The 17,500-nt window shown below is 49.6% G+C and overlaps 1 protein-coding gene across 2 annotated transcripts in view; it reads right to left on the bottom strand.

Annotated features, from left to right (window-relative positions):
- Positions 1 to 17,500, bottom strand: part of pi4kaa (phosphatidylinositol 4-kinase, catalytic, alpha a) — a 50,141-nt gene that overhangs the window by 16,031 nt on the left and 16,610 nt on the right. Inside the window, exons 21-38 of one of the 2 annotated variants that reach the window (XM_061262559.1) lie at positions 17,075 to 17,211; positions 16,452 to 16,585; positions 15,941 to 16,023; positions 14,961 to 15,031; positions 13,429 to 13,553; positions 12,622 to 12,703; positions 12,293 to 12,376; positions 11,403 to 11,492; positions 10,693 to 10,812; positions 9,230 to 9,322; positions 8,650 to 8,806; positions 7,930 to 8,057; positions 7,156 to 7,314; positions 5,707 to 5,858; positions 5,072 to 5,179; positions 4,220 to 4,443; positions 1,312 to 1,470; positions 678 to 757 (exon numbers count right to left, since the gene is read on the bottom strand). In XM_061262559.1, the coding sequence (XP_061118543.1) occupies positions 678 to 757; positions 1,312 to 1,470; positions 4,220 to 4,443; positions 5,072 to 5,179; positions 5,707 to 5,858; positions 7,156 to 7,314; positions 7,930 to 8,057; positions 8,650 to 8,806; positions 9,230 to 9,322; positions 10,693 to 10,812; positions 11,403 to 11,492; positions 12,293 to 12,376; positions 12,622 to 12,703; positions 13,429 to 13,553; positions 14,961 to 15,031; positions 15,941 to 16,023; positions 16,452 to 16,585; positions 17,075 to 17,211 (2,186 nt within the window). The remainder of the gene's footprint in view (positions 1 to 677; positions 758 to 1,311; positions 1,471 to 4,219; positions 4,444 to 5,071; positions 5,180 to 5,706; positions 5,859 to 7,155; positions 7,315 to 7,929; positions 8,058 to 8,649; positions 8,807 to 9,229; positions 9,323 to 10,692; positions 10,813 to 11,402; positions 11,493 to 12,292; positions 12,377 to 12,621; positions 12,704 to 13,428; positions 13,554 to 14,960; positions 15,032 to 15,940; positions 16,024 to 16,451; positions 16,586 to 17,074; positions 17,212 to 17,500) is intronic. The other variant, XM_061262560.1, reaches the window with a different exon arrangement.

Below are 17,500 nucleotides of genomic sequence, written 5' to 3'. Positions count from 1 at the left end.
GTGTTTTATCAGAGGTGTTTTATTAGAGGTGATTTATTAGAGGTGTTTTATTAGAGGTGATTTATCGGAGGTGTTTTATTAGAGGTGATTTATTAGAGGTGTTTTATCAGAGGTGTTTTATTAGAGGTGATTTATTAGAGGTGTTTTATTGGAGGTGTTTTATTGGAGGTGTTTATTAGAGGTGTTTATTAGAGGTGTTTTATTGGAGGTGTTTTATTGGAGGTGTTTATTAGAGGTGATTTATTAGAGGTGTTTTATTGGAGGTGTTTCATTAGAGGTGTTTTATTGGAGGTGTTTTATTAGAGGTGTTTCATTAGAGGTGTTTTATTGGAGGTGTTTTATTAGAGGTGTTTCATTAGAGGTGTTTTATTGGAGGTGTTTTATTAGAGGTGTTTCATTAGAGGTGTTTTATTGGAGGTGTTTTATTAGAGGTGTTTCATTAGAGGTGATTTATTAGAGGTGTTTTATTAGAGGTGTTTTATTAGAGGTGATTTATTAGAGGTGTTTTATTAGAGGTGTTTTATTAGAGGTGTTTTATTGGAGGTGTTTTATTCGAGGTGTTTATTAGAGGTGTTTTATCACAGGTGTTGTATTAGAGGTGTTTTATCGGAGGTGTTTTATTGGAGGTGTTTTATTAGAGGTGTTTTATTAGAGGTGTTTTATTAGAGGTGTTTTACCAGTAAGGCCAGCAGGAGGGTCCTGCGCTTCATGTAGTACTTGTGAAGCTGGGTGCCACGGTTACTCTTCTTGGAGAGCCCTGGAGTGAAGACACACCCCTGAGCAGTTACCACACACCCCTCTCCCACAGTTACCACACACCCCCCTCTCTCTGTTACCACACACCCCTCTCTCAGTTATCACACACACCCCTGAGCAGTTACCACACACCCCTCTCTCTCAGTTACCACACACACCCCTCTCTCTGTTACCACACACACCCCTGAGCAGTTACCACACACCCCTCTCTCTCACAGTTACCACACACACCCCTCTCTCTTAGTTACCACACACCCCTGAGCAGTTACCACACACCCCTCTCTCTCACACATTCCCACCCCCAGTTACCACACTATCTACTACACTATATTACATTACATTTTAGCTGATGCTTTGTATTCAAAGTGACTTACAGTTGATTTGACTAAGCCGGGGCCAATCCCCACTGGAGCAATGTGGGGTAAAGGGCTCCAGTGGGGATTGTCCCGTGGACAAGTCACTTTTGAGAAAAGCAACAAAATAAAAATAAGGTCAATATATGAACAGACAGGAGGAAGATGCACTCCGTCTCCCCCTGGTGGCCTGGAGGTGTACCTGATTTCTTGGAGATGGTGCTGACTCCGCTGGACAGCGGGTAGGTGTTGATCCAGCCCTGGGCGCTCTGTTGCCGGGACCCCACCGTGACGTCCATGTTGTTCCTGGGGTCCGTGGCGCTCACCACTGATAGGCTGCTCATGGTCGGGTCCTGGTTATCTGACCACACAGAGCATCGGTTATAATGTAACCCCATAACCCTAAATCTAACCCTAACCCCATAACCCTAAATCTAACCCTAACCCCATAACCCTAAATCTAACCCTAACCCCATAACCCCAAAACTATAACCCCATAACCCTAAATCTAACCCTAACCCCATAACCCCAAAACTATAACCCCATAACCCTAAATCTAACCCTAACCCCATAACCCAAAACTATAACCCCATAACCCTAAATCTAACCCTAACCCCATAACCCCTAAATCTAACCCTAACCCCATAACCCCAAAACTATAACCCCATAACCATAAATCTAACCCTAACCCCATAACCCCTAAATCTAACCCTAACCCCATAACCCCAAAACTATAACCCCATAACCCTAAATCTAATCCTAACCCCATAACCCCTAAATCTAACCCTAACCCCATAACCCCAAAACTATAACCCCATAACCCTAAATCTAACCCTAACCCCATAACCCCAAAACTATAACCCCATAACCCTAAATCTAACCCTAACCCCATAACCCCAAAACTATAACCCCATAACCCTAAATCTAACCCTAACCCCATAACCCCAAAACTATAACCCCATAACCCTAAATCTAACCCTAACCCCATAACCCCAAAACTATAACCCCATAACCCTAAATCTAACCCTAACCCCATAACCCCAAAACTATAACCCCATAACCCTAAATCTAACCCTAACCCCATAACCCCAAAACTATAACCCCATAACCCTAAATCTAACCCTAACCCCATAACCCCAGAACTATAACCCCATGACCCTAAATCTAACTCTAACCCCATAACCCCAGAACTATAACCCCATAACCCTAAATCTAACTCTAACCCCATAACCCCAGAACTATAACCCCATAACCCTAAATCTAACTCTAACCCCATAACCCCAGAACTATAACCCCATAACCCTAAATCTAACTCTAACCCCATAACCCCAGAACTATAACCCCATAACCCTAAATCTAGCCCTAACCCCATAACCCCAAAACTATAACCCCATAACCCTAAATCTAACTCTAACCCCATAACCCCAGAACTACAACCCCATAACCCTAAATCTAGCCCTAACCCCATAACCCCAAAACTATAACCCCATAACCCTAAATCTAACCCTAACCCCATAACCCCTAAATCTAACCCTAACCCCATAACCCCTAAATCTAACCCTAACCCCATAACCCCAAAACTATAACCCCATAACCCTAAATCTAACCCTAACCCAAAAACTAAAATCCCATAACCCTAAAACTAACCCTAACCCCATAACCCTAAAACTATAACCCCATAACCCTAAAACTAACCCCATAACCCTAAAACTAACCCTAACCCCATAACCCTAAAGCTAACCCCAACCCCATAACTATAACCTCAACACAGAGCACCAGTCACTTTTCTACATTTCTGAGAATTTCATGTCAGACACACGTGCTCCAGTGATCAGACGCTCACACACGCGTGCTCCAGTGCTCAGACGCGCACACACACACACACACGCACACACACGCGTGCTCCAGTGCTCAGACGCGCACACACACACACACACACACACGCACACACACGCGTGCTCCAGTGCTCAGACGCTCACACACACACACACACGCGCGTGCTCCAGTGCTCAGACGCTCACACACACGTGTGCTCCAGTGCTCAGACGCTCACACACACGTGTGCTCCAGTGCTCAGACGCTCACACACACGCGTGCTCCAGTGCTCAGACGCTCACACACACGCGTGCTCCAGTGCTCAGACGCTCACACACACGCGTGCTCCAGTGCTCAGACGCTCACACACACGCGTGCTCCAGTGCTCAGACGCTCACACACACACACACACGCGCGTGCTCCAGTGCTCAGACGCTCACACACACGCGTGCTCCAGTGCTCAGACGCTCACACACACACACACACGCGCGTGCTCCAGTGCTCAGACGCTCACACACACGTGTGCTCCAGTGCTCAGACGCTCACACACACGTGTGCTCCAGTGCTCAGACGCTCACACACACGCGTGCTCCAGTGCTCAGACGCTCACACACACACGCGTGCTCCAGTGCTCAGACGCTCACACACACGTGCAGACGCTCACACACGCGTGCAGACGCTCACACACACGTGCAGACGCTCACACACGCGTGCAGACGCTCACACACACGTGCAGACGCTCACACACACACACGTGCGTGTTGGGGTGAGGTGTTTCGCTTGGCTGTAAGACGGGTAGAGGAAAGCAGGAGCCCCAAGAAAGCCCCAGAGAAACAAGCCCCTGTTCCCTGAAGCACTCTCATGCTTTTTATTCTTGCAATTCACAAGACAAAATAATAATAATAATAATAATATCACTGACTGAATGCTGCGAAAATGCATGAAAACTGCACATTTTCCTGCAAAGGAACTAAATTAGCGTGCAAATTGATGCAAATGAAATGCGAAATGATGCATCATTTTATGCTAATCGATTGAAAAGTAATGAATGCGTTGACGCAAACCAACAATACTGCATCCATTTATGCAAATTAATAAAAAAATGCATTAAAAAAAAACAACAACTAATAAATGTGAGAAAAAAATAAAAGAAATAAAAAATCGCAACAATAATGCGTCATCATGCATTTCGCGGCGAGTTCAAATTTCAGAGCGATCGGCGGAAAAATTTGAACTGCGCCGTGGTGCCCGGGCCGCACTGCGAGGGTTACGGCCCTCGGGCAAAGGCCGCTTACTTAAGATGGATATCGGAGAGGTGCTGGAAACGACAAGCGATCCGAAAATCCCGGCGGAAAGGGAGGTTTGAGGCGGGTTGGCGCCAGGCTCACCGGCGACGGGGACCAGCTGACCGGCGGTCAGGTACTTTTTGTCGGAGAGGATGCTAGCGTAGAAGCGCGTCATGACGCTGATGTCCTCCCGCAGACGCTTGTCTCCCTGCGTGGGGAACTTGGAGGACACGCTGCAGAAAAAAAATAAAAATAAATAAATAAAATAAAAAAACACACAAACAAACTGCCGGTCAAATGTCACGTGGCTACAATAATCCATCCATCCATCCATTATCTGAACCCGCTTATCCTGAACAGGGTCGCAGGGGGGCTGGAGCCTATCCCAGCATACATTGGGCGAAAGGCAGGAGTACACCCTGAACAGGTCGCCAGTCCATCGCAGGGCACACACACCATCCACTCACACACTCACACCTACGGGCAATTTAGACTCTCCAATCAGCCTGACCTGCGTGTCTTTGGACTGTGGGAGGAAACCGGAGTACCCGGAGCAAACCCACGCAGACACGGGGAGAATATGCAAACTCCGCACAGAGAGGCCCCGGCCGACGGGGATTCGAACCCAGGACCTCCTTGCTGTGAGGCAGCAGTGCTACCCACTGCACCATCCATGCTCCAGGGAGTGAACGGCCTTGAAATAAACACATCGCACCCTAAACCAGAACTGCCGGTTTGAAGGTAACCAAACGAGATACCGTCTCCAGGGAGAGTCTTTAGCACGTTGAAGGGCACTCAGGTTACCAAAAGAAGGAAACACTGGCTTCAGAGCACCTGAAGCAGTGACTGGCTTTAGAGCACCTGAAGTAGTCGAAGGCCGAGGAATAGATCTTCTCCCGCAGGACGTTTCGGATGGTGGAGTTGGTCACCACATCCGAGTGGAGGAGAGCCAGACCCAGAGTCAGCAGCCTGGACAGACGGGGGGGGGGGGGATTAGTAATTGACCTGGCAACCCAGTAGGGAGCAGTTCCGCAATAACCTGGCAAGTCCCAAACTAGCACAACAAGAAAATGAGAAATAGAATACTTTTTTTTTTTCTCTTTTATTTCGCCTCAACTGAGTGGTAGAGACGACCAAATCGGACATATTTCATTACCATTTAGGTCTCCATATATCAAGCCAAAACGCAGTCCAAGAGCTGGTTTGTACTTCGTTGTACATGTACACGCCCACGACAAGTGTCGTACGAGGACAATGACGCCGATTCAACTGAAAATGCGTAATTTCCCGGTGCCACAGACACACACACAGCCAAAGCGTGAATTAAAAACGTCGTGCAACACTTCCATTTTCGTCGTACTACACTTGTCGCAAGGGTACAAAGCAAGGTGGGATTGTCAACTTGTTGAAAGCATATTACCCAAAAATCAAATCAATGTTAGCAATAGCAGGTTATTGGCAGAAACGCGTTCCGGCACAGCGACACCGGGTCGGACCTGAAGCGGGGTCCGATGGCCGCCACGTGGCGGTTCAGGGTGCTCTTGGGGTCGCCCACGCTCAGACAGAGGGAGCGCTGCAGGAGGCCGGTGAAGATCTCCACCTGGTCGGCGCTGGAGTACTTCGCGATCTCGAACCGCTGCACGAGGAACTGCACAGCGCGGGGAGACACACACACACACACACCCCACACACACACAGACACACACAAACACACACAGACACAGACACACACAGACACACGCACACAGATACACACACACAGACACGGACACACACACACACACACACACACACACACAGACACACACATACACACACAGACACAGACACACACACACACACACAGACACACACACACACAGACACAGACACACACACACACAGACACACACAGACACACACAGACACACACAGACACACACACAGATACACACACACACACACACATATACACAGACACACACAGACACACACAGACATACACACACAGACACAGACACACACATACACACAGACACACACATACACACACAGACACACACACAGACACACACAGACAGACACACACACACACACACACACACAGATACACACACACACACACACACAGACACACACATACACACACAGACACAGACACACACAGATACACACACACACACACAGACACACACATACACACACAGACACACACACACACACACACATGGTATTACAGCCGTGTGTAAAGCAGAACCTGGGCGCTCACACAACGCCATTCAGGGCGGAGTATGATGTGGACTGAGACACACAACGGAGAAACACTGGACATACTGCTCACAGGTGGTTGTTGGCTATGCAAACTACAGGAAGTTGGGTTGTTGGTCAGAGGAACTACAAGAAGTTTGGTTGTTTGTCATGCTGACTGCAGGAAGTTGGGTTGTTGGTTATGTGAGCTGCAGTAGGTCGCTAGATAGGTAGATCCTTGCATTTATAAAGTGCATTACAGTGATGAGTGGTGAACTACAGGAAATTATGCTGTTGGCTGTGTGAACTACAGGAAGTTGTGCTGTTGGTTGTGTGATGACAGGAAGTTGTGCTGTTGGTTGTGTGAACGACAGGAAGTTGCGCTGATGGTTGTGTGAACTACAGGAAGTTGTGCTGTTGGTTGTGTGATGACAGGAAGTTGTGCTGTTGGTTGTGTGAACGACAGGAAGTTGCGCTGATGGTTGTGTGAACTACAGGAAGTTGCGCTGTTGGTTGTGTGAATTACAGGAAGTTGTGCTGTTGGTTGTGTGAACTACAGGACGTTGCGCTGATGGTTGTGTGAACTACAGGACGTTGCGCTGATGGTTGTGTGAACTCCAGGATGTTGTGCTGTTGGTTGTGTGAACTACAGGACGTTTCGCTGATGGTTGTGTGAACTACAGGAAGTTGGGTTTTATTGGGGCTGGGGGGGCGCTCACCTCAATCCAGATGTAATGGGGCGTGACCTCGGGGGGGCAGGGTATGGGCTGGCTCTCCTCTGAGGCCGCCAGGGGGTCGGCCTCCACCACAGCCTCCGAAAAAAGACCCATCTTCAGCTCCACGGTCATCTGCCACGCCCCGGCCATCTCCCGCATGAACTAGGCACACACACACAAACACACACACAGACAATCAGCTCCACCATCCAACGCACGTGAACGTTTACACAACAATGGGCTCTGCCCACAAACATTCTCCCAACGTTTACACAGCAATGGGCACTGCCCACAAACATTCTCACAACGTTTACTCAACGATGGGCACTGCAGCAAACAATCTCACAATGTTCACACAACGGTGGGTTCAACCCGCAAAGATTCTCAGGTTTACACAACGACGGGCACTACCCGGAAACATTCTCACAACGTCTACACACACACACGCACACGCACACGCACACTCACACGCACACTCACGCACACACGCACACTCGCACACGCACACGCACACGCTCACGCTCACACTCACACTCACACTCACACTCACACACACTCACACTCACACTCACACTCACACTCACACTCACACTCACACACACTCACACACTCACACACTCACACACTCACGCACACGCACACACACACACACACACACACACACACTCACACTCACACACACACTCACACACTCACACACACACACACACACTCACACACACACACACTCACACACACACACACACACACACACACACACACACACTCTGTACGTACAGTGACCTCCACGCCGTCGCGGGCGGCGAGCAGCCACTCCCAGCAGGCGATGGCTGTCTCCATGCCGTGCTCCGTGAACATCTTCAGCGGCGACCAGCACAGCTGGTGCAGGAGCTGAGGATCCGTTTCTATGGAAACAATACGGCCAGGACTTACTAAGGTACAGGGACCGCGTAGATGCGCGTGTACACGGTCCCCACTCGTGCACAGGAGTGCACAGTGTGTGTATGAACATGGTCCCCATAAGACAGGTGAGTAAGGTAGGGCAGGAGTGCAGTGTGTGTGTGTGTGTACACAGTCCCCATTAAACAGGTTAGTAAATTAGGGCAGGAGCACAGTGTGTGTGTGTGTGTGTGTGTGTTTACCCGGTCCCCATGAAACAGGTCTGTAAACTAGGGCAGGAGTGCAGTGTGTGTGTACACAGTCCCCATTAAACAGGTTAGTAAACTAGGGTAGGAGCACAGTGTGTGAATGTGTGTACACGGTCCCCATAGAACAGGTGTGTAAACTAGGGCAGGAGTGCAGTGTGTGTGTGTGCATGTGTACAAGGTCCCCAGAAAACAGGTGTGTAAGCTAGGGCAGGAGAGCAATGTATGTGTACATGGTCCCCATAGAACAGGTGTGTTCTATGGATCAGGTGTACAGGTGTACAGGGGATCAGGTGTACAGGTGTACAGGGGATCAGGTGTACAGGTGTACAGGTGTACAGGGTCCTCTTGCCTTTGGAGCTGATGAGCAGGGCGGCCATCTTGAACATGGCCTGGGTGAAGGCCTCTGGTCGGCCGCTGTCCAGCGCATCTTTCATCTGTCCAATCATCAGCCGGTTGAGGTCAGTGGTGCTGCGAGTGGCTTCTGCCACATTAATCATACCTGCCACCTGCCACACACACACACAGACACACACACACACACACACAGACACACACACACACACACACACAGACACACACAGACACACACACACACACACACACACACACACAGACAGACACACACAGACACACACACACACACACACACACACACACACACACACACACGGAACCGAAAATCAGGAGATCTTATATGGAACAGAAGGCCGCAGCACTGACCATAACCCTAACGGTTCGCAAAGTCGGGAGTTCATTCACATAGACCTGGATCACATCTTTCAAGATTAAAATATTCAATGCAGGTCCACCTTCAATTTCTGTTTCGCTTTTTCAACGGGAACAGAATCCGATCCTCCTGTCACTACGCATTTCAATCCGAAGGACAGGAGCGGTGAAGAAATAAATGCGAAAGCAGAGCGCCGCATTACCTCCCCAGCGTAGCGATTCCTGAGGTTCAGGGAGGCCATGAAGTTGGAATAATCCTTCTTCACACAAGCTGGTCTCTCCGTTAACTGCGTGGCCTGCGAGAGAAACGGCAGCCGTTGTTAAACCGAGAGACGCAACGGGGTTCACAAAACAACCTCCACAAAACAACCGCACAACCGTTCAGCTGTGACCTCACTGTGCTCGGGTAAACACAGGGGATCTCCACCAATCACAGAGCACGCCGGTAACAGCGAATTGAACAACGGCGACGGTGATTCGTGGAGACTTTCTGGCCACTTCCTTTTAATTCTCAAAGGGAACGTGGCCGTTTTGCTGGGTGTTTAGGCCAAAAAAGGATTGTGACATCGTTGTACCATCCACATTCACAAATCCTGCAAACAAAAGCTTGCCCCAGAAACCTCACTTACGATACAGAATAATCGCTGGACAAAACATTTGAATATAAGTAGGCCCTCCATTATCCCATACATGTGAATATAATGTATTTATTTCTCAATAACACACATTAGGTTATATTCACATGCACCACCCTCAGTCCAAAGCAGCAATAATGTTAATTATAATATTTTTCATCCTTCTTATTATTATTATTATTACATTACATTACATTACATTAATGGCATCTTATCCAGAGCGAAGTACAGCTGATTAGACTAAGCAGGAGACAGTCCTCCCTTGGAGCAATGCAGGGTTAAGGGCCTTGGTCAAGGGATCGTAATAGTGGCTACACCACTACGCGACAGGCCCCTATTACTACTACTACAGGTACTCCCCTCCATGGTAAATGGAGGGAATTTATTAGCGCCTTTATCCAAAGCGCTGCACAATTGATGCTTCTCATTCACCCATTCATACACACACTCACACACACTCAGACGGTGATTGGCTGCCATGCAAGGCGCCAACCAGCTCGTCAGGAAGATTTAGGGGTTAGGTGTCTTGCTCAGGGACACTTCGACACAGCCCGGGCGGGGGATCGAACCGGCAACCCTCCGACTGCCAGACGACTGCTCTTATCGCCTGAGCCAATGAGACGACTGCTCTTACCGCCTGAGCCAATGAGACGACTGCTCTTACCGCCTGAGCCAATGAGACGACTGCTCTTACCGCCTGAGCTAATGAGACGACTGCTCTTACCGCCTGAGCTAATGAGACGACTGCTCTTATGGCCTGAGCCAATGAGACGACTGCTCTTACCGCCTGAGCCAATGAGACGACTGCTCTTACCGCCTGAGCCAATGAGACGACTGCTCTTACCGCCTGAGCCAATGAGACGACTGCTCTTACCGCCTGAGCTAATGAGACGACTGCTCTTACCGCCTGAGCTAATGAGACGACTGCTCTTATGGCCTGAGCCAATGTCGCTTATACCTCCCTCACACCCTCTCTCACACTCTTACACCCCACACACTCCCCCCCCCACCCCCCCCCACCCCGTACTCACCCCCAGGGAGGTGCTCTGACGGTTGTACCCGGCGAAGTGCAGGATGCTCTCAGTGGCCATGGCCAGGCCCGTGTGCTGGGACAGCCCCGAGACCCAGTTCTGGTGCTTATTCAGGTACTCCTGCAGACAACGTAGTTACACACGGTCACCATAGGGGGGAATGCACTGCACTATTCACCTTACCCTAATCAGAATTCCCAGAGAGTGCTGGTTTGCAGTTCGAAAACCCGGAAGTGAGTTAAAAATGTATGAGCCAGCAGCTACAGCAGCTTTTTTCACATACGGATTTCGATTCCTTTCGAATATATGGTCTGTGGTTAACGTACACTTCAGAAAGTTTCACGTTTTCTTCTACAAGATAAGTCACATCCGTTAATGTCTCTACCATGAATTTCAAAGCTGTTACGTGCTTTGAAAAAGTAAGTTGCAAAGAAGCTGCTATTATTATACGTAGACCAAAGCTAACAAGCGTAATTCCGCTGCTTTCCCTGTTGCGCTCAATTACAGTTCAGTGAGAACCACAGGAGCACAATTACAATTAAATCCACAGGGTTTCACAAAATACAAGACTGTGGGGGATCAATAGTTAGCTCTTGGCTCTGCAGTTTGTTCCGACACAAAATGGCTGAATGTGGAGATGACGCTGGGGGAGCTGTCCCGGGGCGGGAGGGCAGGTGTGACGCAGGGGGACGGAGGAGTGTTTTACGCACCTGTAGGTGAGACTTCGTGACCGAAGGCGCCCACTTCATCGCCTCCTTCAGGATCTCCCCACAGCGAGCGGCGAAGTCTTTCACTATGCTCTGAGAACGGGAAACACCGATTCAGCGTCTCGCGCACCACGAAACACCGCGTTTCACTGCTCCTGACACCACGAAGCACCGCGTTTCACTGCTCCTGACACCACGAAGCACTGTAGAGTGTTTCACTGCTCCTGACACCACGAAACACCGCGTTTCACTGCTCCTGACACCACGAAACACCGCGTTTCACTGCTCCTGACACCACGAAACACCGCGTTTCACTGCTCCTGACACCACGAAACACCGCGTTTCACTGCTCCTGACACCACGAAACACCGCGTTTCACTGCTCCTGACACCACGAAGCACTGTAGAGTGTTTCACTGCACCTGACACCACGAAGCACTGTCGAGTGTTTCACTGCACCTGACACCACGAAGCACTGTAGAGTGTTTCACTGCACCTGACACCACGAAGCACCATAGAGTGTTTCACCGCACCTGACACCACGAAACACCATAGAGTGTTTCACTGCACCTGACACCACGAAACACCATAGAGTGTTTCACTGCACCTGACACCACGAAGCACTGTAGAGTGTTTCCCTGCACCTGACACCACGAAGCACTGTAGAGTGTTTCACTGCACCTGACACACCACGAAACATTACATTACATTATTGGCATTTGGCAGACGCTCTTATCCAGAGCGACGTACAGTTAAGACTAAGCAGGAGACAATCCACCCCTGGAGCAAGGGCCTTGTTCAAGGGCCCAGCGGCTGTGTGGATCTTACTGTGGCTACACTGGGGATTAGAACCACCGACCTTGCCTGTCCCAGTCATGTACATGGTCAACTTACCTCTCTGGCCTCGTATGTGTCCGGGACTGTGATCCTGTGGGGGGTGTCTGGAATGTCATAGTATGGCTGATCCTTGTGGATGTCCTGAGCTCACAAACAACCAATAAAAAACCAATAAACAACCAAAAAACAACTAAAAAAAACAATAAATAACCAATAAACACCCGACAAACAGCATGGGTGAGTTTAGAAAAAAACCTCATTTTGCGCATTTAGCAGACAAATTGAATTCACATTTCTAAACAAACTGTTTTAGAGGTGGAGACAGATGAGGGCGGGGTTTGGGGAGGGCTGGGTTCGAGAAGGCGGAGTCAGAGGGAGGTACGTACAGCGCTGAGTGAGACTGACAGAGTCTGCAGAATGTCCAGCATGGTCTTCAGCACACGGCCACTCCACAGCAGATGAGGGAACCTGGAGGAGCAGGAGAGCAGCGCTCGTCAACGACCGGGAACTACAACTCCCAGAACTTCCCTCAACTCCATCAACAACCGGGAACTACAACTCCCAGGACCCCCCCCTGAACTCTGTCAATGACCGGGAACTACAACTCCTAGAACTTCCCTCAACTCCATCAACAACCGGGAACTACAACTCCCAGGACCCCCCCTCAACTCCATCAACGACCCGGAAACTACAACTCCCAGAACTCCCCTCAACTCTGTCAACAACCGGGAACTACAACTCCCAGGACCCCCCCCCCCCCCCCCCCCCCCCCAACTCCGTCAACGACTGGGAACAACAACTCCCAGAACTCCCCTGAACTCTGTCAATGACCGGGAACTACAACTCCCAGAACTCCCCTCAACTCTGTCAATGACCGGGAACTACAACTCCCAGAACTCCCCTCAACTCTGTCAATGACCGGGAACTACAACTATCCAGGACAAAACTCAAACTTAATCAACACGGAGCGACATTTCATTACAACCACGGCATTTCAACTGCAGTCACTACAACCTATTAGAATATCTCTAAACGCCCTTCTTTTTATCCATTTAAAATGAACGAGACTGAGGTTGAGCACCGGACGTAAAAGAACAGTCATTAGATCACACATGGTAACCGGCAGGTTTATGAAATACATGCGTCTCTGTGTGTATGTTTGAGTGCACACCAGCATTACCACGCCCACTCACATTTCAGCCAATCCAGATAAGTATTTGTCAGCCACCCGGCGAATCCTCTTGTGCGTGTGGTTGAAGTTGACCAATAAGAACTGGGCATGGTTCTCCAGCTCCTCCTCATGCTCTTTGGTTTTAGGCTGTGCAGGGATAGGGGGAGGAGCCAAAGGGGGAAGATGTAACCACCGTCCAATAGGAGTCCTTTTGCTCCAGTCATTAGCTATTACTGAACAGACCTAGCCTCAGAACCAAGATGCTCAAGTCTTAAGAGATCTTAAAAACCCTCTGGCCTTACCATCTGGGATTCCAAATTTATCGCCTTAAACTTATCCCTGCCTCCACTAACTTGATGTGATTGGCTAGAATACATTGGTTCTGTAATGTGGGTGGGTTTACCGAAGGAGGCTAGATCAATGCCTAGTGATCAATGTTCAACAACATTCACTGTTATTGGTCAGGCCTAATGATCAATGTTCAACAACATTCACTGTTATTGGTCAGGCCTACTGATAAATGATCAATAACATAACTTGATACTGGTCAGGCTTACTGGTCAATGATCAGTAGAATTCTCTGCTATTGGTCAGGCCAGTATCGGTTATTTGTCAGGCCTAGTGATCAATGAGCAGCAATCATCAAATCTGGACCTGAAATCCAAATCCTGCCCTGGTTTTCTTTTCTCCCAGATCATTAGCTAAACAATTAGTGATACTGATTGGCCAGACTGTCTTCTCATCTGACTCCCAGGTGAAGGGAGGGTGAACACACCTGACTCCCAGGTAAAGGGAGGGTGAACACACCTGACTCCCAGGTAAAGGGAAGGTGCTCACACCTGACTCCCAGGTAAAGGGAGGGTGAACACACCTGACTCCCAGGTAAAGGGAGGGTGAACACACCTGACTCCCAGGTAAAGGGAAGGTGCTCACACCTGACTCCCAGGTAAAGAGAGGGAGAACACACCTGACTCCCAGGTAAAGGGAGGGTGAACACACCTGACTCCCAGGTAAAGGGAAGGTGAACACACCTGACTCCCAGGTAAAGGGAGGGTGATCACACCTGACTCCCAGGTAAAGGGAGGGTGAACACACCTGACTCCCAGGTAAAGGGAGGGTGAACACACCTGACTCCCAGGTAAAGGGAGGGTGATCACACCTGACTCCCAGGTAAAGGGAGGGTGAACACACCTGCCTCCCAGGTAAAGGGAGGGTGAACACACCTGACTCCCAGGTAAAGGGAGGGTGAACACACCTGACTCCCAGGTAAAGGGAAGGTGAACACACCTGACTCCCAGGTAAAGGGAGGGTGAACACACCTGACTCCCAGGTAAAGGGAGGGTGAACACACCTGACTCCCAGGTAAAGGGAGGGTGATCACGCCTGACTCCCAGGTAAAGGGAGGGTGACCACACCTGACTCCCAGGTACAGGGAGGGTGAACACACCTGACTCCCAGGTAAAGGGAGGGCGGAAAGCCAGCAGTTCTCCGCCCTCGAGGACCGTGATTTGACGAGCCCCGATCGATCATTCATTGTTACTGGGCCAGGCTTACCTTATCGGCCATCATCCTGAGGAAGACATCGAAGACCTTGTCGCCGACAGCGATCACACACTGCATCATGCCTAGAGGTCAGGGGGAGAGAGCGATCAGATCCGGGCCTTCATCTCTGAACCCAGGCGAGTCCACACCGAGAACTGGTGAAAGGCGAAATTCCTAACTGGTAAGTATCACACAGCGAGTAGGAGGGTGTCAGCGTTTTATCGTTCACGCAGCTGGAAGGAACAACTGCTCTGAAAGCGACCCTAACGATAAAATCTGTCACTGTCGTCGTCGTTATAGTTGTGGCGTGGACTCCATCCATCTATATGCCGTCCACTTCAGTTACAATTATTATTTTTAAACGACAGTGAATGCAATGCAGGGTTAAGGGCCTTGCTCAAGGGCTCAACGGCTGTGCGGATCTTATTGTGGCTACGCCGGGGATCGACCCAGCGACCTCCCAGTCATGTACCTTAACCCCTACGCTACAGGCCGCCCTGACATATTTGCAGTTATCGTTATAGTTGTCGTTCTCGGTGCGGATGGGCCTTTAACCGCCACCGCAGCAAGCCTTGGGCTACAGTGGCGAGGAATAACTCCCTGATGGCAGACAGTTAGTCGCAACTAATTTCATTAAGGTGCTACACTACACACAAACGGCCCACGTTCCTGGATATTCCCTTATCTTTAACTCACTATTCATTATCTTGAAAAAAAGCTGCCAGAATGGCCTACCTGATTACTCAATTTAGTTATATAAGTGGAGAAAATAATTTCTTTCAGGACAAAATCTAAATCATCAGTGAACGTTCCCAGTAGGTTTCTAAAGAACGCATCTGGATTGTTGTTCTGTGGTGGAGCTTGTCCAGAACAATAAATATGTTCCAAGACCATTTGGGGGAACGTACACATCACAATGTGGTGGCACGGTCAAATGGCTAGTCTAACATTCTCAAAACGTTTGGCGTGAGCTGGGAATGGAGTTTGCCCACCTGATTTGTCCTTCTGTATGGCTTTGTCCTCGAAATAGCGAAACATGACCTGGAAACTGTCAGCATCCAACGACCTCAGGACCCTGAGATAGAGAGTCATTGTCCATGGGGGTCAACGAAACAGAAAAATGCTCAACGGGAATTAATGTACACGTACAAAATGAAAAGGAGGGTTAGGGTTTCGAGCAGGGTGAAATCAGAAAATGAAACAAATCCATAAAAAACTAGCGTTATCAATAGCATTTGTTGGGTTTGTGCGCAGGATGGACAACCCATAAGCATTAGCATTAGCGTGTGTCTGCAGGATAGACAGCCTGTAAAAACACTAACATTAGCATTAGCATGTGTGCAGGACAGATGGCCCATAAACACTAACATTAGCATTAGCGTGTGTGTGCAGGACAGATGGCCCAAAAACACTAACATTAGCGTGAGCATTAACATTTGCTGGGTTTGTGAACAGAATAGACGGGCCAATAACAGTTGCGTTAGCGTTAGCGTCAGCGGGTACCTCATGTACTCCAGCCGGTAGACGGAGAGCAGGTAGGTGGACATGGCGAAGTCCAGCTTGTTGACCAGCGCCACCACCTCGGGAGGGGGGTCCAGCAGGTTGACGATGGTGCCGCGCAGCTCGTTCAGTTCGGCCTGAGTGAGGAAAAATGGTGTGACGGTGTAACTGTGACGGTGTGATGGTGTGACGGTGTGACGGTGTAATGGCGTAATGGTGTGATGATGTAATGGTGTAATGGCGTGACGGTGTGACGGTGTGATGGTGTGATGATGTAATGGTGTAATGGCGTGACGGTGTGACGGTGTGATGGTGTGACGGTGTGACGGTGTGACGGTGTGATGGTGTGACGGTGTGACGGTGTGATGGTGTGACGGTGTGATGGCGTAATGGTGTGACGGTGTAATGGTGTGATGGTGTAATGGTGTGATGGTGTAACTGTGATGGTGTGACGGTGTGATGGTGTGATGATGTAATGGTGTAATGGCGTGATGGTGTGACGGTGTAACGGTATAACGGTGTAACGGTGTGACGGTGTGATGGTGTGATGGTGTGATGATGTAATGGTGTAATGGCGTGATGGTGTGATGGTGTGACGGTGTAATGGCGTGACGGTAAGCTCTTACCGGGGTGACGGTGTCGTTCTTCAGGGCGGAGTTGTACTGCAGCTCAGAGCGCAGAGGCTCTCCGCTGGGGAAGGTGAGCAGGGGCGACTTGGTGGCGATTTCACACACCCCCTCATACCACTCCTCTGGCCACAAGCCTGCAGGAGGGACAGTCAGAGAGCGATTAAATCTGGAGATTAAACCAGGAGGCTACATTGGCTCAGGCGGTAAGAGCGGTCGTCTGGCAGTCGGAGGGTTGCCGGTTCGATCCCCCGCCCGGGCTGTGTCCCTGAGCAAGACACCTAACCCCCAAAATGCTCCTGACGAGCTGTTTGGTGTCTTGCATGGCAGCCAATCACCGTCGGTGTGTGAGTGTGTGTATGAATGGGTGAATGAGACACATCAGTTGTACAGCGCTTCGCCTAAAGGCGCTATATAAATGCCAAC

The sequence above is a fragment of the Conger conger genome, chromosome 12, assembly GCF_963514075.1.
Source record: "Conger conger chromosome 12, fConCon1.1, whole genome shotgun sequence".
NCBI lineage: Eukaryota > Metazoa > Chordata > Actinopteri > Anguilliformes > Congridae > Conger > Conger conger.
Note: the sequence above shows the minus strand (reverse complement) of the source record. Positions and strands in the feature narration are given on the sequence as shown.